The 26955-nt window shown below is 44.3% G+C and overlaps 1 protein-coding gene across 11 annotated transcripts; it reads right to left on the bottom strand.

The window, feature by feature from the left end:
• Positions 1 to 776: 776 nt before the first annotated feature.
• On the bottom strand, positions 777 to 24626 carry LOC116985117 (troponin T, cardiac muscle isoforms-like). 11 transcript variants are annotated; one of them, XM_033039576.1, is made up of 15 exons: positions 24397 to 24626; positions 21070 to 21126; positions 20948 to 20961; positions 20333 to 20389; positions 16838 to 16849; positions 15002 to 15019; positions 11054 to 11075; positions 9038 to 9095; positions 7968 to 8084; positions 7176 to 7253; positions 6319 to 6429; positions 5472 to 5584; positions 3861 to 3951; positions 1581 to 1624; positions 777 to 924 (listed from the first exon to the last, which is right to left on the bottom strand). In XM_033039576.1, exons 2-15 carry the CDS (start codon positions 21102 to 21104, stop codon positions 873 to 875), a joined length of 822 nt encoding a protein of 273 aa, XP_032895467.1. In that variant the 5' UTR covers positions 21105 to 21126; positions 24397 to 24626; the 3' UTR covers positions 777 to 872. The 11 variants fall into 11 exon arrangements, with proteins under 11 accessions (XP_032895467.1, XP_032895468.1, XP_032895466.1 ...); XM_033039577.1 differs by having other exon boundaries at positions 15002 to 15016; positions 20333 to 20392; XM_033039575.1 differs by having other exon boundaries at positions 20333 to 20392.
• Between the last annotated feature and the right edge of the window lie 2329 nt (positions 24627 to 26955).

The following is a 26955-nucleotide window of genomic DNA, read 5'->3' on the forward strand; positions in this document are numbered from 1 at the left end:
GAGCAGTAGGAGGCCATTCGGCCCTTCCAGCCAGCACCGCCATTCATTGTGATCATGGCTGATCATCCCCTATCAATAACCCGTGCCTGCCTTCTCCCCATATCCCTTGACTCCACTAGCCCCTAGAGCTCTATCTAACTCTCTCTTAAATCCATCCAGTGATTTGGCCTCCACTGTCCTCTGTGGCAGGGAATTCCACAAATTCACAACTCTCTGGGTGAAAAAGTTTTTTCTCATCTCAGTCTTAAATGACCTCCCCTTTATTCTAAGACTGTGGCCCCTGGTTCTGGACTCCGCTGATGGATAGCACGCACAAAAGTCCACAAAAAAAGGTTTTCACTGGACCTCAGTGCATGTGGCAATAATGATAATAAACTAAACTGGAATCCTGGGCAAAGCACAAAGCACTGGAGCAACTCAGTGGTTCAGACAGCATCTGTGGAGGGAATGGACAGCTGATGTTTCTGGATCAGGACTCATCTACAGACTTCAAAAGAAGGGTCCCGTCCTGAAACTTCGTCTGTCCATTCCCTCCACAGATGCTGCCTGACCCGCTGAGTTCCTCAGCACTTTGTATTTTGCTCAGGATGGCAACATCTGCAGTTCCTTGTGTCTCAACTATGTAATTTTGCTCATAATGGCTTGTTTTAATGCGCAGTCTTACAAATTTAAAATCGACATCAGCAAAAATGTGCATTTTGAAATCTTTTGACTTTGACACCAAGAGATGAAATGCTGTTTGCAATAATGCAGAGAAACCATTGTTCATTTAATTGTTAACATAGAAAAGTCATTTATTGGTGTTTGGAAGTCCGTCCTTGCGTTCGGGGGGACATCACAAGATGCAGATCCCGTTCTGTTCCGGTCACCGATTATTTCCAGCGGCCGCCTACCTTGGCTTTGCCACGAGTTCCCTTCGTACTGCTGCGGTTAGCAAAGAAAAACGGTGCTCGTGAAGTTCTCATTTTATGACAAACATGATCAATATAATAGACACAAAAAGCTGGAGTAACCCAGCGGGTCAGGTGACATCTCTGGGGAAAAGGAATAGGTGACGTTTCGTGTCGAGACTTTTCTTCAGGTCGAGTTTCAGGGGGAAGGGAAAGTAGAGACACGTCACCTATTCTCATTCTCCAGAGATGCTGCCCGTCCCGTCGACTTACTCCAGCGTCTTGCGTCTATAGTTGGTTTAAACCTGCATCTGCAGTTCCTCCTCCACATGATAAATATAATGCTGACTCAATTCACATCCGAAGGTGCCCAGTATAACATTTACTGAAAAACAGCACCTTTTATCTTTCTCAAATGAACAACCATTGGTGTCATAGATTCATTCATCACATGCCCAAACACAACCATGCCAACCGAGATGCCTCATCTACACTGGTCCCACCTTCCCACATTTGGCCCATATATCCTTTCTAAATCTTTCTCTCCATGTACCTGGCGACATGTTTTATTACACTATTATACCAAATAATATTTTGTGGATCAATTGCTGAATTGCTTTGTTATGCAGGAGGGACCTGATAGAAGTATGTAAAATTATAAAAGGCAAACAGGAAGTTGTTCATACTTACAATTTCCCCATTTGCTCCTGAACTCGGATCTGCAGAAGGCTGATCTGGAAGAAAGAACATGCAGTGAGATTGTGTGTCATCTCCAGTACTCTGATCTGGTGATTCAGACTGTAGGGAGTGACTGGAATGCATTGGGAAACTGCAACTTGGATACTTCAGTGTGACAATGCTTTGTTTCCAATATAACTCCTAAATGCAGGCACAATTTAAAGTATTCCCCCACTACCATCATCGTGAACTTCTACCGCTGCACCATCGAGAGCATCCTTACCAACTGTATCACAGTATGGTATGGCAACTGCTCTGTCTCCGACCGGAAAGCACTGCAGAGGGTGGTGAAAATTGCCCAACGCATCACTGGTTCCTCACTCCCATCCATTGAGTCTGTCCAAAGCAAGCGATGTCTGCGAATGGTGCTCAGCATCGCCAAGGACTGCTCTCACCCCAGTCACAGACTGTTTACCCTCCTCCCATCCGGGAGGCGCTACAGGTCTCTCCGTTGCCGGACCAGCAGGTCCAGGAACAGCTTCTTCCCTGCGGCTGTTACATTACTTAACTCTGCACCTTGGTGATTGCCAGTCACCCCCCCCCCCCCCCCCCCCCCCCGGACACTCCTTCCCCCAGAAAAATTGCACTACTACTACTGTATGTACGTATATATATTTATTGCTCATATTCTATGTTCGCTCTTCTAGGGAGATGCTAACTGCATTTCGTTGTCTCTGTACTGTACACTGCACAATGACAATAGAGATTGAATCTGAAATCTGAATCCGAGTGAAGAAACTGTGCTTTCCAGCTTCAAGAGCAACTTGGGCGCAGCAGGAGAGTTGCTACCTTGCCGCACCAGAGACCCAGGGTCGATCCTGACTGAGACTGCTGTCTCTATGGAGTTTGCACGTTCTCCCTGTGACCGTGTGTGGGTTTTCTCCAGGTTCTCCGGTTTCCTTCCACACTCCAAAGTAGTACAGGTTTGTAGGTTAATTAGCCTCTGCAAAATTATAAATTGTTCTTCTTGTGTTGGATAGTGCTAGTGTACGGGGTGATCGCTGGTCACAGTGGGACGAAGGGCCTATTTCCACGCTGTATCTTGAAAGCAGTTTCTTCCCAACAGAACAAGGGGTCACAGTTTAAGGATAAAGGGGAAATCTTTTAGGACCGAGATGAGGAAAACTTTTTTCACACAGAGTGGTGAATCTGTGGAATTCTCTGCCGCAGAAGGTAGTTGAGGCCAGTTCATTGGCTATATTTAAGAGGGAGTTAGATGTGGCCCTTGTGGCTAAAGGGATCAGGGGGTATGGAGAGAAGGCAGGTACAGGATACTGAGTTGGATGATCAGCCATGATCATATTGAATGGCGGTGCAGGCTCGAAGGGCCGAATGGCCTACTCCTGCACCTATTTTCTATGTTTCTATGTAACCATCAGGCTCTTGCACACGGCACAACACTAACCTCACCGACTAATTATCTTCTATGGACCGTGATTTTGGTTGCATTATGGTTTTTGCATTCTTCCAGTTAACTGTTATTATGGTTATTCATTTATTTTATCAATAATTATTATATACTATCTGTTTGGTATTGAGTTTATGGTCGATAAGGTGCAAACGGCAAGAATTCCATTGCATTGGTGTCGGTACATATGACAATTAAACTCGGTTGACCCTACAAGATGGAAAATGGAGTCACGTTGGTGGCACAGCTGGTAGAGCTGCTGCCTCACAGCGCCAGAGACCTGGGTTCTGTGTGGAGTTTGCATGTTCTCCCTCTGACAATGTGGGCTTTTTCAGGGGACTCCAGTTTCCACCCACATCCCAAAGACGTGTGGGTTTGTAGGTTAATTTGGCCTCTGTAAAATAGCCCCGTAAAATAGGGAGTGGGATCATAAGATTATAAGATCATAAGTGATAGGAGAAGAATTAGGCTTCGGCCCATCAAGTCTACTCCGCCATTCCATCATGGCTGATCTATCTCTCCCTGCCTTCTCCCCATAATCCCCGACACCCGTACTAATCAATAACATTGATAACATTGAGCTAGTGTGAACGGGTTAACTGTGTGGGCCGAAGGATCCGTTCCATGCCTTGTATCTAAACTGAAATAAAAGCTACAAAGAGACATTTGCCTTTGTTGAATCCTCAAAAGAACAAATCATTTACCAATGATGACAGGGAAATTTTCCATTGCAGAACATACATTGCTAGTGCACAGAAAGCGACCATTCTGACGGATTGTATTTAGCACAGGTTTATGAACAAAAACGCAAAGAATCCACATACTTCATATTTCTGCCTCTTCAGATTCTCACTGAGATCGAACTTCTCCCCCTCAAGTTGTTGCAACCATTCTGCCAGCTCACTTGCCTTCTCCCTAAAGCGACGGAATGTAGACAGGAAGTTTCAAAGTTCAGAAAAGTTTATTCTCATTTGGATGATTGGACGCGCGTTTGCCAGCACACCAATTCCACAAAACGTAGTTGCAAATATTTCACCCCGTTGATTACGAATGTTGCAAATCACCCAGCCCCTTAAAGACCCCTGGCAGCACGGTGGCACAGCTTACAGCGCCAGAGACCCGGGTTCCATCCCGACTATGGGTGCTGTCTGTACGGGGTTTGTACGTTCCCCCTGTGAGCGGGTGCGTTTTCCCTGGTGCTCTGGTTTCCTCCCACGCTTCAAAGACATGCAGGTTTGTGGGTTGATTGGCTTCAGTAAAAAATTGTAAATTGTCCCTCGTGTGTAAGATAATGTTAGTGTGCGGGATGATCGTTGGTCAGTGCCGACTCGCTGGGTCTGTTTCTGCGTACATCTCTAAATTAAAGGACATTCCCACTTTGGCCTTTCTGTCCTGGGCCTCCCCCATTGCCAGAGTGAGGCCACATGCAAGTTGGAGGAACAGCACCTCATATTCAGCTTGGGTAGCTACCAGCCCAATGGTATGAACATTGAATTCTCCAGTTTTAGGGAATGAAGCAACAACAACTCACTCCCCTTTCCCCCCCGTCACCTTTGACCTATATCCCTTCCTCTGACCACATTTTATGACTCTTCTCTCATCTCACCCTTTTGTCTTTTTTCCCATCTCTGGCCTTTGTCCTATCCTAACCTTTACTGAGTCTACCATTCAATCATGGCTGATCTATCTTTCCCTCTCCATCCCATTCCCATGCCTTCTCCCCATAACCTCTGACGCCCTTACTAATCAATAACCTATCGATCTCGGCTTTAAAAAGTACCCAGTGCTTGGCCTCACAGCTGTAGGTGGCAAAGAATTCCACAGATTCACCACCCTCTGACTAAAGAGGCCTCTGGCATATCTATTCCTGCAATCTCCCTATCTGTCCCTGTGCTCACCATCTCTGTCCTCGCATTCTCCCTATCTGTCAGTGTATTCATCCTATTTGCTCCCACATTCCCACAATACTGCTCACATGCCTCCTATTCCCACCAACATTCCTCCTATTCCCACATTCACCCTCTCCTCCTCACATTTTGCCTATTTATTCTTCCATTCACCTTGCATTCTTGTATAGATTCTACTCCTTTCAGTTACCCCTAAGCATCACTGTACAGATCTGTCAGCCCAAACCCAAGGAATAGCTCGACAAGCAAACTAAACTAATCATCAGGCATTCAGTGGCAGTGCCAAAGTGGCTGGCAGTTCTATGGATCCTATTAACACAAGCACTAAGCTACAAAAACTTCACCAGAGGAGCTATTTTTTCTGAAGAAGAGTCCTGACCCGAAACGTCGCCTATCCACGTCCTCCACCAATGCTGTCTGACCTGTTGAGTTATTCCAGCACTATGCATCCTTTTCTGTAAACTAGCCTTGTTTTTAGACTCCAGCTAATTTTACAAATGAGTATAGCTGTTATTTGCCAGTTCTTACTTGAGTTTTTCTTCGCCGAGATTCTCGGTGTTGAGAGGTTTGCGCCTGTCCGCCAAAATCTTTTTCTTCTTTTCTCTCTCCGTTTGCTTCTTGCCACCTTTACGGCTCTCAGTCTGTCGGACAGCAAAATCTGGCTCAGTAAATGGGATCCGCGTTGGCCCATTATACCAATGGCGGCTTTAAATCATTCCCATTAACAACTCAAGGAAACCAAGTCCTTCTCTTTGACGTAACTAAATTAATGTCTTCCCCCGTGTCTACAATACTACCAGCTATTTTACACATTGTATCCCAGTCCCGGCTGTACCACGACAGCAGGCTGGCTTGACCACCGTGGAGCTGGGAGGGGGAAGTCACCGAGCCCGGCCCCTGCTCGCCCCCGAAGACTGGGAACCGGGGAGGGAGTGGAGGGAGTCCACGCCGGGCGCGAGAGGAAGGGGCCGATTAGAAAAACTGGGGTGGGGGGGAGGGGGGTGGTCTTGCCTTCCGCACCTTCAAGGTCGGCTGTGGGAGGTGCCCCCAGGGCACAAAGGTTACAAAGGCTGAAGATGGCAGGGCAAAGTGAGGGGTCGACAGCTCGCGGGACGACCAGTTGGAGACGATGGCTGTAACGGGATTTTATGGTTGCAGCTGGGACTGGGAAATGGTGTCAAAACCTGGCGATTCCTACATATACACTCAGCGGGCTGTTTCTATGCATTATGTGCTGAGCCAGGGATTGTACTTATGTACGGCAATAATCTTATTGATCCGTATGCAAAAAAAGAATCTCACTGTACCTTAAAGGAACCATTGAACTGTATGTTACAGCAAGTATATTCAAGGGCTAAGGTGTAATACTCCGTACCTTATGCAGGAAGCTTCCATAGTGCAGTGACATATTGGACAGAACCTTCTTCTTCTTGAAATCCTCTTCCACCTTCTTTCGAAGTTCCTCTTCTTTTCTTGTCTTTTCCTCCTAACGAGGGTAGATTAAAACATGCCGAGGAGTCGAGTAAAACTAAATTGCTTTTCAATTTGCTCAAATCAAAAAACTTTCACTGCATTGCTCTCGAGGGCCAACAGCGAGTGTTTGAATGTGTCGTTTATTGATGGATTAGCAGGACAACATCCATCGTGGTGTCGTTTTGCTGAATACCTTCGCTCAGTCCGCCTAAACCTACCTGATCTCCCAGTTGCTCAACACTTTAACTCCCCCTCCCTTTCACAATCTGACCTTTCTGTCCTGGGCCTCCTCCATTGTCAGAGTGAGGCCCAGTGCAAATTGGAGGAACAGAACCTCATATTTAGCTTGGGTAGCTTACACCCCAGCGGTATGAACATTGACACCCCTTTGTCTTCCTTTCACCTCTAGCCCTTGTCACTTACTCCACCCCTCTGCCAATCACCCCCTCACCTGTATCCACCTATCATTTGCCAGGCTTTGTCCCACCCCCACCTTGCTGTTCCAGGTTTCTCCTTCCCATAGGTCTGAAGGGTCCCGACCCGAAATGTTATCTGTCCATTTCTTCCCCCAGAGATGCTGACTGGCCTGTTGAATTCATCCAGCTCTGCATCTGCAGTTCCTTGTGTGCCCAAAGCCTAGATGGATACTGGCTCTCTCCCCTCCCAACACCCCATGGTCATCTAACAGGTGCTTCATAGTCTCTACTTGGCCGCTGACCCAGTCCCAGACCGATCTGCTCCGAGATTCCGATGACTTACAGCCGCTCGGTGCAAACGATCCTTCTCCTTCTCTGCCCGGATCCGCTGTTGTTCCGACCTTTCTGCTCTGCGCTTTTCCTGAAAAGATATTTTTATTTGGAAAATGTCACAAAAGAACATTGCACCTTCTCCCTGTGACCACGTGGGTTTCCTCCGGGTGCTCCGGTTTCCTCCCACATCCCAAAGACGTGCAGGTTTGTAGGTTAATTGGCCCAGTGTAAACTGCCCCTTGTGTGTATGAGAGTGGAAGAGATAGAGGGGCAACATTGAACCGGTGAACGATGGTCGGTGTGGACTCAGTGGGCCGAAGGGTCTTACTCCATGCTGTAGACATATTCTAGACTGTTCCGGCTGGTAGGGATAAAGATTTCCATGGCTCTATTTTGAAAGTGGACAGACAATTTATCCCGGACATCTTGGTTAATAATTTGCACACAATATTCTTCAAACAGAGTGAGGTTATTACCAGAGTGGTGTTTGTGCAAACCTAAATGATAGGTCTGATTCATTCTCAGAGTTGGGGGAAGAAAGCTGCAAAAGAGAGGCGGGGGCAGGACAAAGCCTGGCGAGTGATAGGTGGATACAGGTGAGGCCGATTCAGATCCTTGCACAAGATCAATGTTGCGACCTTTGTGGATCGCACAAAGATTGTAAAATTGTCATTTTATGCAAGGGTCTAATATTTTGACCACAGATAGCAGTTACTAACACTTAGATTTAAACATGCGCCACTTGCAATAAGTGGCATTATTTGATGTTATGTTTACGATAGATCGGTCGTCCGAAACGTACAATTCTGTCTTTTAAAGCGATAAGCTCCTCTTCCTCTTTCTTCCTCCTCTCGAAATGAGACTCAATGAGAGCTTGAAGTTCCACAAGATCCTTTTCCATACGCTTCCTCTGAATGTCCTGCAGGCGAGAAGGAACCAATAATGATTGAAGAGTAGCACAGTGGCCCCTTATAGCACCAGAGATCCGGGTTCGATCCCGACTACGGGTGTTGTCTGTATGGAGTTTCGAGGGGTATGGGCCAAACGCAGGCTGGTGGGACCAGTGTCGATGAGACATGTTGGCCAGTGTGGGCAAGTTGGGCCAAAGGGCCCGTTTCCACGCTCTATGAATATAACTCCATCCCTTTGCTATGTGGAATAGACATGAAGGGGGAATGGGGAAATATTGAAAAGCATGCAAGAATGAACTGCAATTATCATGGAAGATTTTAATTTGCACGTTGATTGGACTCATCAAATGCAAGGGTGCAAGTGGAGACTCCTTACTCCGGGATTGTTTCTCCAAAGCAGTACGTTAGAAAATCTAACCAAGAACAAGCTACTTCGGATTTGGTCTTGTGTAATGAGATATGATTAACAAACGATGTACTGGTTAAGGATCTACCATGATAGTGTTAAGGGCGGCACAGTGGTACAACTGGTAGAGCCGCTGCCTCACAGCGCCAGAGACCCGGGTTCGATCCTGACCTCCAGTGCTGTCTGTGTGTGGAGTTTGCACGTTCTCCCCGTGACCGCGTGGGTTTCCTCTGGGTGCTCCGCTTTCATTACCAAAGATGTGCGGGTTTGTAAGTTAATTGTCCCTCTGTAAATTGCCCCTGATGTGTAGGGAATGGATGAGAAAGCGGGATAACATAGAACTACTGTGAACGAGAGATCGATGGTTGGTGTGGACTCAGTGGGCCAAAGGTCCCATTTCCATGTTGTATCTCTAAACTAAACATGGTAGAATCCCAGACACAGTTTGGGCCCAAAGTCGTCAACCTATAGAAGGATAATTACAATGGTATGAAGGTTGTACGGTGATGAGTGGTATTGCAGTAAGTACAGAGCAGAGAGAACAAGTATACTTGCATCAAAGTCAACCTTTTCACCATCGGGCATTTTGGGAGCGAGAGTTGGCACAAATAATCTAGGAGGGAGGGGGAGAAAGATTAATTTCATTTCCGTTTACGAATTTCCGGTTTAACAATATAGCTAGTTTATAAAATTGCAATGTGGTATAAGATATGCAAAGTCACAAACAAAACACAAAGTGCTGGAGTAACTCAGGGGGTCAGGCAGCATCTCGGGAGAACAGGGATAGGTGACGTTTTTGGTCAGGACCCCTCTTCCACACTTTGTGTTTATTTTATTGTAAACCAGCATTCTCAGCTCCTGTGCCTACATCTCACTAGGACATCTCCTCAAGGTATGTCTACTTTGAAGAAGTTCTCTCTCTGTCAGGATTTCTGCAAGAGCCTCTCTCGCTACTTCTCCTCTGTGATTCATTCTGGTTCCCCAGCTCACTCCTGGCCCGCACTGCCATGCTGCCTGATCCACTGAGTTACTCCAACACTTTGTGTCTTTTCTTTGGAAACCAACATCTGCAGTTCTTTGCATCTCCTTTGTAAAATCACCATCCCCAATTAACCAATTATCTCATCGCCACAGGTCACTGATTATGGGATCTTACTATGTACAAAATGCCTCCCACTTCTCTTGCTTTGCAGCACCAGAGTCCCAGGCTCGATCCTGACTATGGTGCTGTCTATATGGAGTTTGTACGCTCTCCCCGTGACCGTATAGGTTTTCTCCGTTTGTTCCAGTTTCCTCCCACATTCCAAAGCCTAGTGTGCAGGATAGAACTAATGCTGGTCGGCACGGACTCGATGGGCCAAAGGGCCAGATTCAACATTGTGTTTCTAAACTAAACCAAACTGTGATTGCACATTGTAAATTATCTGAAGAAGGGTCTCGACCCGAAACGTCACTCATTCCTTCGTTCCATAGATGCTGCCTCACCCGCTGAGTTTCTCCAGCATTTTTGTCTACCTTCGATTTTTCCAGCATCTGCAGTTCTTCCTTAAACACTGCACATTGTGAAGTATTTCATTGGCTAGAAAGCTTTTGGGACACCCTGGCACAGCAAAAAACACAGATTACTTTCTATCTGGTGTATCTACCATGTGGATAATACTATAATTGCCAATTTGATTTATCCTGTAAAGGCTGGGGTCTCGAGAAAACTAAATGATGCAAATATTGAAGGAACAGATTAAGGAAATAAAGAGCATTGTACATAAAAATGTTTGGTATTAACACGAATACAAAGGCTCACATCGCAGCAGAAACTTGCCTGTTTAAACATAGATCTCTAGAGCAAATGGAACACAGTTTTAACGTGAAAGATCCCAGTTTGTTCATTATTGTTTTTGAATGCAGCTTGGGTCCTTTATTTACACCAGTTTAATGGCGGCTGAGATTACCTTGCAACCAATTTATCCTCATGAAACTGCAAAATCACGTTCATTTGTCCAATATATTAGCATTATTCCCAGTTATTCAATCATATATTTATTTTCACAGAAATATTTGAGGCACAAAACAAGTATAATAATTTCTTGTACACTTCACACACCAGGTAACTTAGAGAAACAAACAGAAAAGATGCCATGGACTGAATACAAAATGTAACTTGGTTTATAACCAAGAAACAATACTGTTATTATTCGTCTTTGAATCGTACGATATGGAAACAAACCCTTCGGCCCATCAAGTCCACAGAGACCATCAATCACCCGTTCACACTAGTTCTATGTTATCCCACTTCCTCATCCACTTCCCATACACCAAGGGGCAATTTACAGAGGGCCAATTAACCTACAAATCCGTACCTCTTTGGGATGTGGGAGGAAACCGGAGCACCCGGACGAAACCCACGCAGTCACAGAGAGAACGTGCAAACTCTACACAGACAGCATCCAAAATCAAACCCAGGTCTATGAGACAGTAGCTCTACCCACTGTGCCACCAGGTTTCTATGCTGTAGGGCTCAAATATATTCCAAAAACTTCACGAGTTTTACAAGTGTTTAAAGTTATAACTTACTTTGGTTTAGGCTTGGCCTCTTCTGCAACAGAATAAAACATGGACATAACTTATGTATTGCCACGTAATACAAGATTCTCTCTCAAACAATATTTAACTTTGGATAAATCAGAATTTACAAATCCATGTGGAATCAGTGGTAAGCGACATTACCTCACCAAATACTGATTAGTCACATGTGTTTCTATTGTCATATGCCCCGAAACAGAACATTGAAATTCTTACTTTCAGCAGCACATCAGATATGTAAACATAGTATTCTGCAAAACCCATTATGAACAACAACAAATCATTCAAAATATTAAAAAGACAAATAAGTAAATATTAGCGCAAAGTCAAAAATAATGTCCGCCAGTCTATATAGTTTGGTGCCTAGTTGGAGATTGTAGTGTTTAATAGCCTGATGTTGTATGGAAGAAGCTGGTCCAGAATCTGGATGGTACAGTTTTCAGGCTCCTGTACCTTCTTCCTGATAGCAGGAATGAAATGAGAGTGTGGCCAGGATGATGTGGGTCTCTGATGATTACGGGCTGCCTTCGAGACAGTGACTCTCGTAGATCGCTTCTATGGTGGGGCGGTCAGTATCCGTGATGGACTGGGCAGCGTCCACCACTTTTTGCATTCGCCTTCGTTCCTGGGGGTTCGAGTTGCCGAAGCAGGCCGTGAGCTCAGTGAGACTAAAGGGCAATTGTTCAAAGTTAATGCGAGTGGTGGATAAGTAATCCAGAGGTCTCTATAAAGAACCCAGGGAACAAGAGTTCAAATCCCACCATGAAATTTGAGAAATTGAAATTAGTTTAAAAATTATCTGGGATTAAGGGATAAGACTGGCGTTCCTGATGGATTGGAGTTAGCACTGCAGTGCAGCTGCTGAGGAATGTACTCGCACTTCAGCTGCCTGTGTGGGGATGGTACGACTGATGCTGGTTGAATTCCATAGCAGTGCTGGCGGAATTGTGCAGGGTGTTTGTTAATAAAGGAGCAAAGGGGAACACCTCTCTCTCCTCCTTAAAATTAAGCCTTCAACGACCTAGCAATTCATTTTTGTTGGATTCCAATTAGACAGCATGATTAAACAACAGCAATTGTATCAACTCTCACAATGTGCAACAACACATATCCTTCTTTCTTCACTCATTCTAGCGAATTGGTGGCTGCAAACATTCCCAGGGAAGGTGCATAGAACAGTAATAGTAAGGAACTGCAGATGCTGGATTATCAGAGAAAGATGCAGAATGCTGGAGTAACTCAACAGGTCAGGCAGCATCTCTGGAGATCATGGAAAGGTGACGTTTCAAGTCGGGACCCTTCTTCAGACTTGAACTGAAATGTCACCTATCCATGTTCTCCAGAATGCTGCCTAACCCGCTGAGTTACTCCAGCACTTTGTATCTTCTTATAGAACAGTTCAGCATAGGAACAGGCCGCTAAGTTACTCCAGCACTTTTTGTGTTTTGTTTTGTAAACCAGCATCTGGGTTCCTTGTGTCTACATTGAGCAGTATGGCACAGGAACAGGTCCTTCAGCCCACACCAAACGTGATGCCAATACAAACTAATCTCCTCTTCCTGCATGTGATCCATATCCCTTAATTTCCTGCATATCCATGTGCCTATCTAAAAGCCTCTAAAATGCCACTAAAGTATCTGGCTCCATCACCACCCTGGCAATACATTTCAGGCATCCACTACCCACTGTGTAAAAAACATGTCCCATACATCCCCTTTATACTTTGTCCCTCTCACCTTAAAGTCCTTGACACTTCTCAACCAGATTCTTCTGCCTTCTCCCCATAACCCCTGAAGCACTTACTAATCGAGAACTAGCGCAAGAACTGCACCACTTTACCAAGAGGTATAACTGCAGGCCGACCTCTTAAGGAAGAGGTCAATGCTATATAGTTATGGTAGGTACAAGGAACTGCAGATCCTGATTTACAAAGAAAAAACACAAAGTGCCTGAGGAACTCAGCTGGTCAGGCAGCATCTCTGGAGAACATGGATAGATGATGCTTCAGATCAGGGCTCTTCTTCAGACTAGGCAGACAGCAAAGGGAGACCACGGGGGGATATGGAGGAGGACTGGCCACATTTTGTGCCTTCCACCACAGTGATGAATGCTGTGGTGGATGTTTGTGTTAAATTTTTAGTGTGTTTTTGTGTGTTCTTTATCATTGTACCGCTGCTGACAAATTCATTTCACTTGCACTTTATGTGCAATGTGACGAATAAAACTGATTGTATATTGATTGTAAAAACTGTCTTTTGCTCGTAAACTTTCAACAGTATACATAGCCAACCAATCCGTTATGCATTCTAACCTGGTATCTTTCAAACCATCTAACTCACAAGCTGAAACTTAATAAGGGAGGGAGAGAGAAAACGGGGAATTACAGACCAGTTAGTCTAACGTCGATAGTGGGGAAACTGCTAGAATCAGTTATTAAAGATGGGATAGCAGCACATTTGGAAAGTGGTGAAATCATTGGACAAAGTCAGCATGGATTTATGAAGGGTAAATCATGTCTGACGAATCTTATAGAATTTTTCGAGGATGTAACTAGTAGAGTGGATAAGGGAGAACCAGTGGATGTGTTATATCTGGACTTTCAGAAGGCTTTCGACAAGGTCCCACATAAGAGATTAGTATACAAACTTAAAGCACACGGTATTGGGGGTTCAGTATTTATGTGGATAGAGAACTGGCTGGCAGACAGGAAGCAAAGAGCAGGAGTAAACGGGTCCTTTTCACAATGGCAGGCAGTGACTAGTGGGGTACCGCAAGGCTCAGTTCTGGGACCCCAGCTATTTACGATATATATTAATGATTTGGACGAGGGAATTGAATGCAACATCTCCAAGTTTGCGGATGACACGAAGCTGGGGGGCAGTGTTAGCTGTGAGGAGGATGCTAGGAGGCTGCAAGGTGACTTGGATAGGCTGGGTGAGTGGGCAAATGCATGGCAGATGCAGTATAATGTGGATAAATGTGAGGTTATCCACTTTGGTGGCAAAAACAGGAAAGTAGATTATTATCTGAATGGTGGCCGATTAGGAAAGGGGGAGATGCAACGAGACCTGGGTGTCATGGTACACCAGTCATTAAAGTAGGCATGCAGGTGCAGCAGGCAGTGAAGAAGGCGAATGGTATGTTAGCATTCATAGCAAAAGGATTTGAGTATAGGAGCAGGGAGGTTCTACTGCAGTTGTACAGGGTCTTGGTGAGACCACACCTGGAGTATTGCGTACAGTTTTGGTCTCCTAATCTGAGGAAAGACATTCTTGCCATAGAGGGAGTACAGAGAAGGTTCACCAGACTGATTCCTGGGATGTCAGGACTTTCATATGAAGAAAGACTGGATAGACTCGGTTTGTACTCGCTAGAATTTAGAAGATTGAGGGGGGATCTTATAGAAACTTACAAAATTCTTAAGGGGTTAGACAGGCTAGATGCAGGAAGATTGTTCCCGATGTTGGGGAAGTCCAGAACAAGGGGTCACAGTTTAAGGATAAGGGGGAAATCTTTTAGGACCGAGATGAGGAAAACTTTTTTCACACGGAGAGTGGTGAATCTGTGGAATTCTCTCCCGCAGAAGGTAGTTGAGGCCAGTTCATTGGCTATATTTAAGAGGGAGTTAGATGTGGCCCTTGTGGCTAAAGGGATCAGGGGGTATGGAGAGAAGGCAGGTACAGGATACTGAGTTGGATGATCAGCCATGATCATATTGAATGGCAGTGCAGGCTCGAAGGGCCGAATGGCCTACTCCTGCACCTATTTTCTATGTTTCTAATACTGCATTTTTAGATTGCAAGACATTCTCATTTTTTGTCTGGCATCCAATCTAAAATAGAGCTTTGATTTCACTTAACAAAATTCCTTTGACTCTCTCCATGCGATTAAGCATTTTTCTCAAATGTTTCTAGCTGATAATATAAAAAATGACAATACCTTCTTCAGTTTCTTCTGCTGAAAGAGAGAAAACACAGTTAGATGGGAAGTGGTAACAAAAACATCGAACTATAACCAGTATTCCCAGGCAAGACATATTGGTAAATCAGCTGTCGGTGAGATGCTTTAGCTCAACGGAAGATTTAGAAGATAAAGAAATGGGTGTTTTCTTTGCCATGAAGAACACAAAGTGCTGGAGTAACTGAGTGGGCCAGGCATCATCTCTGGAGAACATGGATGGGCGACGTTTCTGGTCAACAATGGTTGAAAGACAGTAGTGAAGTAACGAGATAAATGAAGGACATACCTTAAGAAAGGAGATGAGGAGGAATTTCTTTGGTAAGAGGGGGGGAGAATCTGTGGAATTCATTGCCACAGACGGCTGTGGAGGCCATGTCACTGGGTATTTTTAAGGCATAGGTAGATTCTTGATTAGTGCGGGTGTCAAGAGTTATGGGGAGAAGACAGGAGAATGGGGTTGAGAGGGAAAGATAGAACAGCCATGATTGAATGGCGAAGTAGACTCAATGGGCCAAATGGCCTAATTCTGCTCCGATTACATGAACATGAAATATGCAGTAGCCAGGCAGTTAGGCTGGGGTCTGGGTTCAGATTCTACAATGAATTAGTAAACTCTGACTCTTAGCTTCATTCCAATTAACAAGCACTAGAAAGCCTTTCACTTAAGGACACGACACTTGGACAATAAATTTTAGGAACTTGCCCTTTCCTAAAAATGAATATACCTACTTCTCATCGAATAAATTAAACTTTTCATCACAGCATATCCAAGTTTAGAATTAATTTTAGTTTAGAATAGAATTTAAAGGCAAACTTAATTTAGAATGCGAATATTATTTAAAATTAGACACAGCAAATATGTTACTACACGGTCTAAATTAATATTGATAATTAAAATAATATACCATTGGTGATAATTATAACTTTATTGATAATTTCAGATAAGAAACAAATTGGCAACACATGTGCATTCTCAGTCTAAACCGAGAATGGATTTGTATCAACACTCCATCACTGTAGCCCTGATCCTCCCCCCCCCCTTACACTTCCTTAATCATATTTCTGCAGGGAATCCGATTGAGGCAGTTCTGCTCTAACAGGCGTTTCCATAACATGAATGAACATTATTTGCATTACATAAGCTGAAATAGTTCTGGTGCAATTTGAATCAGGAACTAGAGAAACACTTACATGTTACTATGGAAATTGACAAGCAGGAAAAAAATCTGTCTTAGATTCAAACAGTTTAGGGGAAAACTGTTTCCATGTTACTTCTCTACAGTAATCAGTTACCATTGCCTCTTAAAAATTCAGCTTTTACTTCAACCAGGGAAGGCCATTGAAACTGGTAAGTTATCACTTTTATTGACATTAGTGCAGTGACACTCTGTTAATCAACGTAACATACAGATTTCTAACAAAAATAAACGTGTTGCCATTGAAAGTACATTTCCTTATGAATATTCTGCAGGGAAAATAACTGTTATTGCGGGTCTGAAACTCTCTAGCCGCTTATCCCTCCCTTGCCCCCATTGACAACAATTGGCATAATAACATGGTTTTCTGTAACACAAGGTTTCTTAGGAACATGACTATTGTGTTACAGCAGAACTGCCTGTAATTATATTTATTTATTCAATTAAAATATCTGGTGATGGGGACTGTTGTTGCACTTCTGTTGGCATCTACAGGGCTGGGCTGCTATCATGGGTCCCACGACACAGGGAATCACTAAAGCAATAAAGCATTTTGGTGGATGACGGGTAAAGGTTAGAACACACCATGCTGGAAAGTGCAAACGAACAAACTATGTACCTTGGGGAAGGTCTGCATGTTGGATGAAGATTGAGAATAAAAAGAGTTGAGTTAAACGTCAGGTAAACTGAAAGCTAATAACAGCTCGATAATACACAAAGTGTTGGAGGAACTCAGTGGGTCAGGCAGCATCAGTGGAGGGAGTTCAAATTAAATTGAATTAAAAGGTACAGCATTGAAACAGGTCCTTTGGCCCACCAAGACCAAGGGCAATTTACAGAGGGCCAAGCAACCTACAAACCCGCACATCCTTCAGATGAGGGAGGAGACTGGAGCACACGAAGGAAACCCAAGTGCATAGGGGGAATGTACAAACTCCACACAGACAGCACCCGAGGCCAGGATCAAACCCCGGTCACTGGCGCTGTGAGCCAGCGGCTCTACCCGCTGTACCACTGTGCCATCCACTTTAAATCCCTGAATTTATGCTTGTGTCTTTTCAGGAAACATGTCAGATTGATTGAGTTCTTGCAGCACTTTGTGCTTTGCTCAAGATTCCAGCATCTGCAGTTTCTTATGTCTTACTATAGACAATAGGTGCAGGAGTAGGCCATTTGGCACTTCGAGCCAGCACCACCATTCAATGTGATCATGGCTGATCGTCCCCAATCAATACCCCATTCCTGCCTTCTCCCCATATCCCCTGACTCTGCTATCTTTAAGAGCCTTATCTAGCTCTCTCTTGAAAGTATCCAGAGAACCGGCCTCCACCGCCCTCTGAGGCAGAGAATTTCACAGACTCACAACTCTCTGGGAGAAAAAGTGTTACCTCGTTTCCGTTCTAAATGGCTTACCCCTTATTCTTAAACTGTAGCCCCCTGGTTCTGGACTCCCCAAACATCAGGAACATGTTTCCTGCCTCTAGCGTGTCCAAACCCTTAATAATCTTATACGTTTCAATAAGATACCCTCTCATCCTTCTAAACTCCAGAGTATACAAGCCCAGCCGCTCCATTCTCTCAGCATATGACAGTCCCGCCATCCTGGGAATTAACCTTGCAAACCTACGCTGTACTCCCACAATAGCAAGAATGTCCTACCTCAAATTAGCTGTACCTGCATGCTTACTTTCATTGACTGATGAACAAGGACCCCAGATCCCATTGTACTTCCCCTTTTCCCAACTTGACACCATTTAGATTAGTAATCTGCCTTCCTGATTTTGCTACCAAAGTGGATAACCTCAAATGCATCCACATTAAATTGCATCTGCCATGCATCTTCCCACTCACCCAGCCTGTCCAAATCACCCTGCATTCTCATAGCATCCTCCTCACAATTCACACTGCCACCCAGCTTTGTGTCATCTGCAAATTTGCTAATGTTACTTTGAATCCCTTCATCTAAATCATTGATGTATATTGTAAATAGCTGTGGTCCCAGCACACTGCCTGCCATTCTGAAAGGAACTCGTTATTCCCTACTCATTGTTTTCTGTCTGCCAACCAATTTTCTATCCATGTCAGCACTCTACCCCCAATACCATGTGCCCTAATTTTGCCCACTAATCTCCTATGTGGGACCTTATCAAATGCTTTCTGAAAGTCCAGGTACACTGCATCCTCTGGCTCTCCCTTGTCCATTTTCCTAGTTACATCCTCAAAAAATTCCCGAAGATTAGTCAAGCATGATTTCCCCTTCGTAAATTCATGCTGACTCGGACTGATCCTGTTACCGCTATTTTATCTTTTATAATTGACTCCAGCATCTTTCCCACCATCGATGTCAGGCTAACTGGTCTATAATGCCCTATAACATATAACATATAACAATTTACAGCACGGAAACAGGCCATCTCGACCCCTCTAGTCCGTGCCGAACACATAATCTCCCCTAGTCCCATATACCTGCGCTCAGACCATAACCCTCCATTCCTTTCCCATCCATATAACTATCCAATTTATTTTTAAATGATAAAAACGAACCTGCCTCCACCACCTTCACTGGAAGCTCATTCCACACAGCTACCACTCTCTGAGTAAAGAAGTTCCCCCTCATGTTACCCCTAAACTTCAGTCCCTTAATTCTCAAGTCATGTCCCCTTGTTTGAATCTTCCCTACTCTCAGTGGGAAAAGCTTTTCCACGTCAACTCTGTCTATCCCTCTCATCATTTTAAAAACCTCTATCAAGTCCCCCCTTAACCTTCTGCGCTCCAAAGAATAAAGCCCTAACTTGTTCAACCTTTCTCTGTAACTTAGTTGCTGAAACCCAGGCAACATTCTAGTAAATCTCCTCTGTTACTAATTGCAACTTGATTGCCTATTTGTTAATAATTTGCGGTGGGGTCATCGGTGTCAGCGTCAGCATTTATTGTCCATCCCTAATTGCCCACTTGAGCTGCTGCAGCTGCACTGGTGTTGATACTTCCACTGTTGGAGAGAGAGAGAGAGATCTTGAATGACCTCCTCATGACCACGAAGGTGGTCACTGGAGACCTTTGGACTATCTTTGATCAGACTTCATCTTGCACGAACTGTTATTCACATTATTCCCTTTATCCTGTATCTGTACACTGTGGATGGCATGAGTGTAATCATGCATAGTCTTTCCGCTGACTGGTTAGCACACAACAAAGGTTTTTCACTGTACCTCGGTACACGTGACAATAAACTAAACTAAAATATTCCAAATATTCACCTGCACACCATGCTATATGTGCCAGAGAAGGATAGAGTGTGACTGGGAGGTTATGGAAGTCCTTATCCATGGTGGTAGGGATTGAGTATATGGGATGAAGAAGGGTCCCGACCCGAAACGTCTCCCATCCTTTTTCTCTTGAGATGCTGCCTGACCCAATGAGTTACTCCAGCACTTTGTGTCTATCTCCGGTATAAACCAGCATCTGCAGGTCCATTCTACACAGTTACATTTTGCGATTTTCCAGTGGGCAAGAAAGGCAAGAAGGCTCCAACAGCGTAGATGACAAGTAGAAAATCAGCCTTACATTTTTATGGCCTCATCCGACACAAAACTGTGTGGTTGAGCAGAACATTTTTCAGTGCCAAAACCTCATTTGTCTGACCAGTGAAGCAGCCAAATGACATGCACGATTCTTTCCTCCATCTGTTTTGGTTTAGAAAGGTAGATATTCAGACAGTCACAGAGCACGGAAACAGACTGAACAAGATGCCCCATTTGCTTGTATTTGCCCATATCCCTCTAAGCCTTTCGTATCCATGTACCTGTCTAATTATCTTTTTAATACTGTTGTATTACTTGCTTCAACCACCATCTCTGGCAGCTCATTCCAAATACCCACCACACGAGTGACTGCAGATGCTGGTTTACACAAAGTGCTGGAGTAACTCAGCAGGTCAGGCAGCATCTTTGGAGAAGGTGGATATGTGACATTTGGGGGGAGGGGGCACTTCTTTGCAAACTGGAGGGCATCATTGTGTGCCGGAGATGTAAACGTCATGCTCGATGGGATGAAGTTAACTCAGAGTAGAACATACACAGAGCGGCTTCATTGACAATGTAGATAATAATGTTACCTTCTTCCAGCATGGCTTCATCCTCAGCAGCTTCTTCTTCCTCTTCTGCTATTTCTTCTACTAATACAAACATTTTAAATAATCCAGTTAGTTATGCAACAGTCAAAACTCAGGAAGAATTCCTATCCTCGCCATTCCAAATATTAGCATCTAGGAGATGCTGCAGAATTTATTTACCAAATTTCTGTTTAATCCCATTTTTACATCCACTTTCGCATTTCACCACAGATGTACTGGAAACTACGTTGAACAAGCTATGTAGGTAAATATTTCTCTCAACGTTAGTTTGGTTTAGTTTTGGAGATACAGCCATAAGGAGGGCAAGACAGACACCATTGTGCAGATGCCGAGAAGTGAGTTCAGCTCAGGTTGAACAACTTCTAATCTTGTATGTGGAGAAGAAGGAGATACAACAAGAATGCAGGCCCTGCTGCGCACCGAGTGCGCACCACCCATCGATCACCCGTTCACTCTAGTTCTATGTTATCCCACTCTCATCCACTCCCCACACCAAGGGCAATTTTACAAAGTAGCAATATTTAGGTAGATGTTTGCTCTCCAGAAAATAAGGCGAAAGAAAGAAAATGTGTAAAATGGTCAGAAATAGTGCCTTACCTTCCTCCTTCTCCCTGTTCGCAAAAGAGAAAAAAGCAAAATAAATCATCAATAAAATAAAACAATTGCTCTTTCAATTTGACTGTAATATGACAATACATATTATCATTCATATTACTTACTGCATCTCTTCTAAGAGCTCCTCTGTATCCGCCATGATGGTACAATCGGTTATGTATCTAACAAAGGTAAAATGTGAAACGACTTTTTAAGGTGGTTTCTCCAAAAAAATAGCTCAGAACATCACAGGCATGCAAGTATGCCAGGCATAGATATGGTAGACAGTCAGAACCTTTCACCTAGGGTGGAGATGTCAAGGACTGACTTTTGAAAATGTCAAATGTCAAAGAGTTAAGAGAGTGTTTTACAGTCATAGGTCCTAAAACAGAACAATAACATTCTTACTTGCAGCAGACCTGTAAACACAGAGAGATAATATAATAATCAAACAAAAAAGTTCAATACTTTTTTAAAAAACACTATATTTTTTAAATATTTATTTTATTAGAAGCAATTGTACAAGGAGAAAGTAATCGACACAACAGTTATACAATTTTCATACAGCTTCACTTTTAACATTTTATAAACTAATAACTAAATCGGAAAAAAGAAAAAAAGGAAAAAGAAAAGGGAAAGGAAGAAGAAAAGAAAAAAGAAAAGAATTTCGAAAAAGACACGAAAGAGAAAAAATAAAAACCCCTGAACTAACGAAGTAGTGAAAAAAGCGGAGATACATCCCACTACCCTTCCCTACGTCCGCTCACCTGACCCTAGCGTCGGTTTTGAATTTGTGTTCAACCATTATGTCGTTGAAGAAATTCAATGAAAGGAGACCATATTTTGGAAAATTGATCTGGTTTGTCAGACAATACAAGCCTTATTTTTTCTAGATGTAGTGTCTCGGTCATTTCTGTGATCCACATCTTCACTGTGGGGACTGTTATCTTTTTCCAGAATTTAAGTATACGTTTTTTCGCAGTTATTAAACCATAAAAAACACTATTTAATGCAAATGAGCTTTGCGTCCCAAGTGCAACCAGGACAGTTCATATTTCGGAGCTCGGTTGGTGTTCGTTGTACTCAATAGCCTGATAGTTATTGGGAAGAATATTGCTCCTGTTTTCAAGCTCTTGTACTTTCTTCCCAGTGGCAGGAGTAATATAAGAGCGTGGCCAAGTTGGTGTGGGTCCTAGACTAGAGTTCATAGCTTTGAGATCAGCGAGGGAAAGTTTAAAAAGAGCAGACTACAAAGTGCTGGAAGAACTCAGCAGGTCAGGCAGCAACTGTGGAGGGAATGGTCAGACAACATTTTGGGTTGGAATCCTTCTTCAGTTGAAGGATATGGATGAAGTGACCCTACTTGAAGTGCCCCCGTTTTATGGGCCAGGTGTGCGGTCCATTGCTGAGGACAGACCCACGGCCCCTCTGGATGGAAGTTGTGATGTGCCACTCTCTTTGTTTACCTGCACTGCTCTCCAAAGCTGAAGGTCTCTCCCTGGTGGTTACTAATCAATAGATGCCTCTGAGAAGCCTGTGGACTGAGCAGCATTTGATATCAACCCCTCCCCCCCCCTGGCAATGGCTCACAGTTTGCTAATACAATGTGGCCCCCTGCAAAGTTAATTTGATGTGTAGAAGGTTCAGGATGTTTGGAGGTTTCACTTCACTCATAAATCAGGCTGATAGTCCAAGCAAACGTCTTGTCATGTTTGTTTGCCAATCTTCTGAAGTCAGAGTTCACACGGAGGCATGTAAAGGATCTCAAAAGTCAAAATACAGTGAGAAGAATGTTTAAACTGTCCCTCAGGCTTGTAACTATTATCCCGCCGTTCAGGCACTGAGCACGTACTCTGGGAACGAACAACTTGTCATCTTTGGCACGTTGCAAGAAGAAAATATCTTAAACTACACACTGAAAACAGAAAGGTCTGTTGAAGAATGAGTATTATTTAAAGTGCTATCTGTGTCTTGCCAACTTCCCAAACCAAAGGAAAAAACAAAACCACACAGAGAAACAATGCTCGCTTTCTTTTAATCTATTCAAGGCATTTACCATTCGCCCCTTACTGATTGAAGAATGTACAACATAGAACATGGAAGTGTACGGCACGGGAACAGCCCCTTCGGCCCACAGTGTCTGTGCTGAACATGATGCCAAGTTTAAAAAACAAAAAGATACAAAGTGCTGGAGGAACTCAGTAGGAGGATAGGCAGCATCTCTGGAGAACATGGATTGGGCGATGTTTCGAGTCAAGATCCGTCAACTATCCATGCTCGCCAGAGATGCTGCCCGACCCGCTGAATTACTCCAGCACTTTGTGTCTTTTTGTGCATTCACCAGCATCTGCAGTTCCTCGATTCTATGTGTTTCAGAACTATTCCAAATTAAACTACCCTCTAATCTGGGAGATTACTGGGTAATCTCCTCTGTCTGCACATGATCTATATCCTCCATTCCCTGCATATCCATGTGCTGATGAAAAGCCTCTTAAACGCCACTATCGTATCAGCCTTCATCACCCGTGCCAGCACGTTCCAGGCACCCACCTGTGCAAAAAAAAAAAAAAACACTTGCCCCACACATCTCCTTCAAACTTTGCATCAGACAACGATAAAGAACATTGATCTAACTTCAGATAATTCTGTGCAGGGCATTGTCACATCTCTAGAATTATACTTGCTTTGGCTAAAAGAGACATGCTAACAGTGTTAAAGGCAGGCACGTCATGTTACAGGCAGGGATGGTGGACTTTCTGAATTATGCCAGCTTCAGGAGGTGGATACAATACAAGGAACATCGGGAGCGGTGGGGGAAGTGGGGCAGAGTTCACAGACCCCGACACCGATGAGATGTCCTTCTTTGGAAAACAATGGGAAGAAACCCCAGTGTGTTTAGTTCAGCTGTGCCTGCTGTCCCCGGAGACACATTCCGTCATTCCTCCTTGAGATAAATGATACCCAGGTTTTGATGGTAGTCGCTGAATCCCAACCTTTCAGAACTTTCCTCCCATTAAACCCATTCCATATCCCAGTAACAGTCGATACTTGATGCTGTTTAAAAGAAAACAAACTTAGCTAAAAATGTTCCACCAAAGATCTCACGCTTACATTGGCCCGTGTAACTGAGAACTTCTTGGGAAAAGTTTTATAACTATTCCAAAGAATTACATTGATGAACCTCTACAAATAAAGCCGTCATTAAATCTTTGTCCACAGTTTAGGTGTGAATCTGAAGTTTGCTCCTAGTTCAGCACTGTGGTAACTGATCAGCAACTCAGTGAGTAAAGTTAATAATTGTGCAAGTTCATCAATATAACATCTCCTGCAATAAATATAAAACTCCCCATGGGTTGCCCTCTTTGCATTGATGCTTATATCCACATTGGTGCAACAGGTTTTGCACAGATACAAGATTATGAACGGAGCAAACATCCGCCGCTGCATCTCACCTGCTTCGACTTGCAGCCAGGAGCAAGCTCCGCTTCTGCCCACTCTCCCCGCTCTCGCCTGCAGCAATGCGCGCTCCCCCCGATGCGCGTTCACATTTAGCACGCGCGCTCCCGCAGCCGGCCTGCGTCGTGCCCGCGCCCGCGCCCTGCCATTGGCCATAGGGAGTGTTTGTGCAAGGCGGGGGGAGGGCAGAAGGGGAGGCTTGGCAGTGGTGGGATTGGTGGGCAAGGCAGAGGGTTGGGTGGAGGGGGGTCTAGGTCTTTGCATTCACCTCATTCCTGATGTCCCAGCAAGATTAGCAGGTGCCCTGGTGTATTGTGGCCTGGCATTGGCACTGACAGCCACATACCTTTCCCCAGGGTGGAAATGTCAAAGACTGGAGGACATAGCTTTAGACACAGCGGCAGAAGGCCGTAAAGGCTAAGTTTTCCTAGACCAGCCATGATTGAATGGCAGAGTAGACATTATGGGCCAAATGGCCTTATTCTGCACCTACAACTTATGAAGATTGGGTAGAAACACAGAGCCTTTTACCCAGAGTGGGGAAAACAAGAAACTGAGCACGTGGGTTGCAGGTGAGAAGGGAAAGACTTCATAGGAACCTGAGGGGCTACTTTTTCACACCTATGCATGGAGTGAGCTGCCAGAGGAGGTAGTTGAGGCAGGTTATATAATATCATTTTAAAAGACATTTGGATAGGTAGACAAAGGGAAAGATTAGAGGGATATGGACCAAATGGGGCATCTTCATTGGCATAGATGTTGGGCTGAAGGGCCTGTTTCTGTGCTGTATGACTATGATTCTATGGCAGAGGGTGGTGGGCAGTGGCGGACTGGCCAGGGTGTCAGCTTGCCCGATGGCAAGTGGGCCCCTGATGAAGTGATAGCAAGTGATGGGAAGTGGGCCCCTGTTAAATGATAGCATTGTAGTTGTGGGTGGGCCCCCTTTGTCTCCCAATATTTTTAGACCCAGTCCGCCACTGGTGGTGGGTTCCTGGAATGCAGTGCCAGAGTGATTAGTCCCCTGTTACCATGACAAGCAGTACCCCCCTTTGTTTTGGCTGTAAACATAGACAAAGACAAGCTGCCGCGACACACGTCATCTTCTCAATCAGTGTGGCCCTGTAGCATTTGCACCTGTGTCCATTTCTCATGTCTCAGGAGGGTCAAGAATCAAGAGTGTTTAATTATAGAGACTAGGAACTGCAGGTGCAGGTTTACACAAAAGGACACAATGTGCTGGAGTAACTCAGCGGATCAGGCAGCATTTCTGGAGAAGATGGATAGGTGACGTTTCAGATGGAAGCCCTTCTACAGACTCAACACCATTTAATTGTCGTATATGTACCAAAATCAGAACTTTGAAATTCTTAATTACAGCTGTACAGCAGGTCTATAAGCACAATCCTCGTAGATAACATAACAAAGTTCATTAAATTATGTTATAAACAAGCCATGTGGAAAGAGCAATCCTGTCAGAATTTTTACCCCGAAAATCCTATTCATAAAATATACAGTCAGACATTTAGAACATGTCACTGTATCAAGCAATTCAGTATATTCACTTAGAAAGTTATGAATGTTTTGTTTCCAGACATTGTTTAGTTTAGAGATACAGTATGGAAACAGGCCTTTCAGCCCACTGAGCCCACACCGTCCATCGATCACCCGTTCACACTAGATCTATGTTATCCCACTTTCTCATCCACTCCCTACACACTCAGGGCAAATTACAGAGGCCAATTAACCTGCATGTCTTTGGCATTTGGGAGGAAACTGGAGCACCTGGAGGAAACCCACATGGTCATCGGGAAAATGTGCAAACTCCACACATAGACAAGACCCGAGGTCTGGATCCACCCTGTGTCTCAGGCGCTGTACTCCACCAGCTGTGCCATTGTGCCGCACCTTGTATCAATTGTATCAATGAGTTGTTTAAGAGGTTATTACACAGTATTCCACTGGCCACAGACCCATACATGGGTCTCTACCCACAGAAACATTGTGCTGGTTGCTTTAGGCTTCAGGGTGTTCCTCAGCATTACTCTCCCATCTCTGAAAGCAATATCCCAGTTGGAAGTATCCCCACTGGTAGACAACTCCTTGAACTGGAAGACCAGCAGGTTTCAGGGCAGAAGGGCAGAAGGTTGCGGATGACACAAAGCTGGGGGGCAGTGTTAGCTGTGAGGAGGATGCTAAGAGACTGCAAGGTGACTTGGATAGGCTGGGTGAGTGGGAAAATGCATGGCAGATGCAGTATAATGTGGATACCTGTGAGGTTATCCACTTTGGTGGCAAAAACAGGAAAGTAGATTATTATCTGAATGGTGGTCGATTAGGAAAGGGGGAGATGCAATGAGACCTGGGTGTCATGGTACACCAGTCATTAAAAGTAGGCATGCAGGTGCAGCAGGCAGTGAAGAAGGCGAATGGTATGTTAGCATTCATAGCAAAAGGATTTGAGTATAAGAGCAGGGAGGTTCTACTGCAGTTGTACAGGGTCTTGGTGAGACCACACCTGGAGTATTGCGTACAGTTTTGGTCTCCTAATCTGAGGA

The sequence above is a fragment of the Amblyraja radiata genome, chromosome 21, assembly GCF_010909765.2.
Source record: "Amblyraja radiata isolate CabotCenter1 chromosome 21, sAmbRad1.1.pri, whole genome shotgun sequence".
NCBI classification, from domain to species: domain Eukaryota; kingdom Metazoa; phylum Chordata; class Chondrichthyes; order Rajiformes; family Rajidae; genus Amblyraja; species Amblyraja radiata.

Coding starts and splice junctions, on each gene's coding strand:
- LOC116985117 (XM_033039567.1), bottom strand. CDS start 22,496: ATGCTGCTCAGTCCACAGGCTTCTCAGAGGCATCTATTGATTAGTAAC. Junction 8,085..9,037: donor GTGAAAAGGTTGACTTTGAT/GCAAGTATACTT, acceptor TCTCGCCTGCAG/GACATTCAGAGGAAGCGTAT. Junction 6,430..7,175: donor ATCGTTTGCACCGAGCGGCT/GTAAGTCATCGG, acceptor TACCCTCGTTAG/GAGGAAAAGACAAGAAAAGA.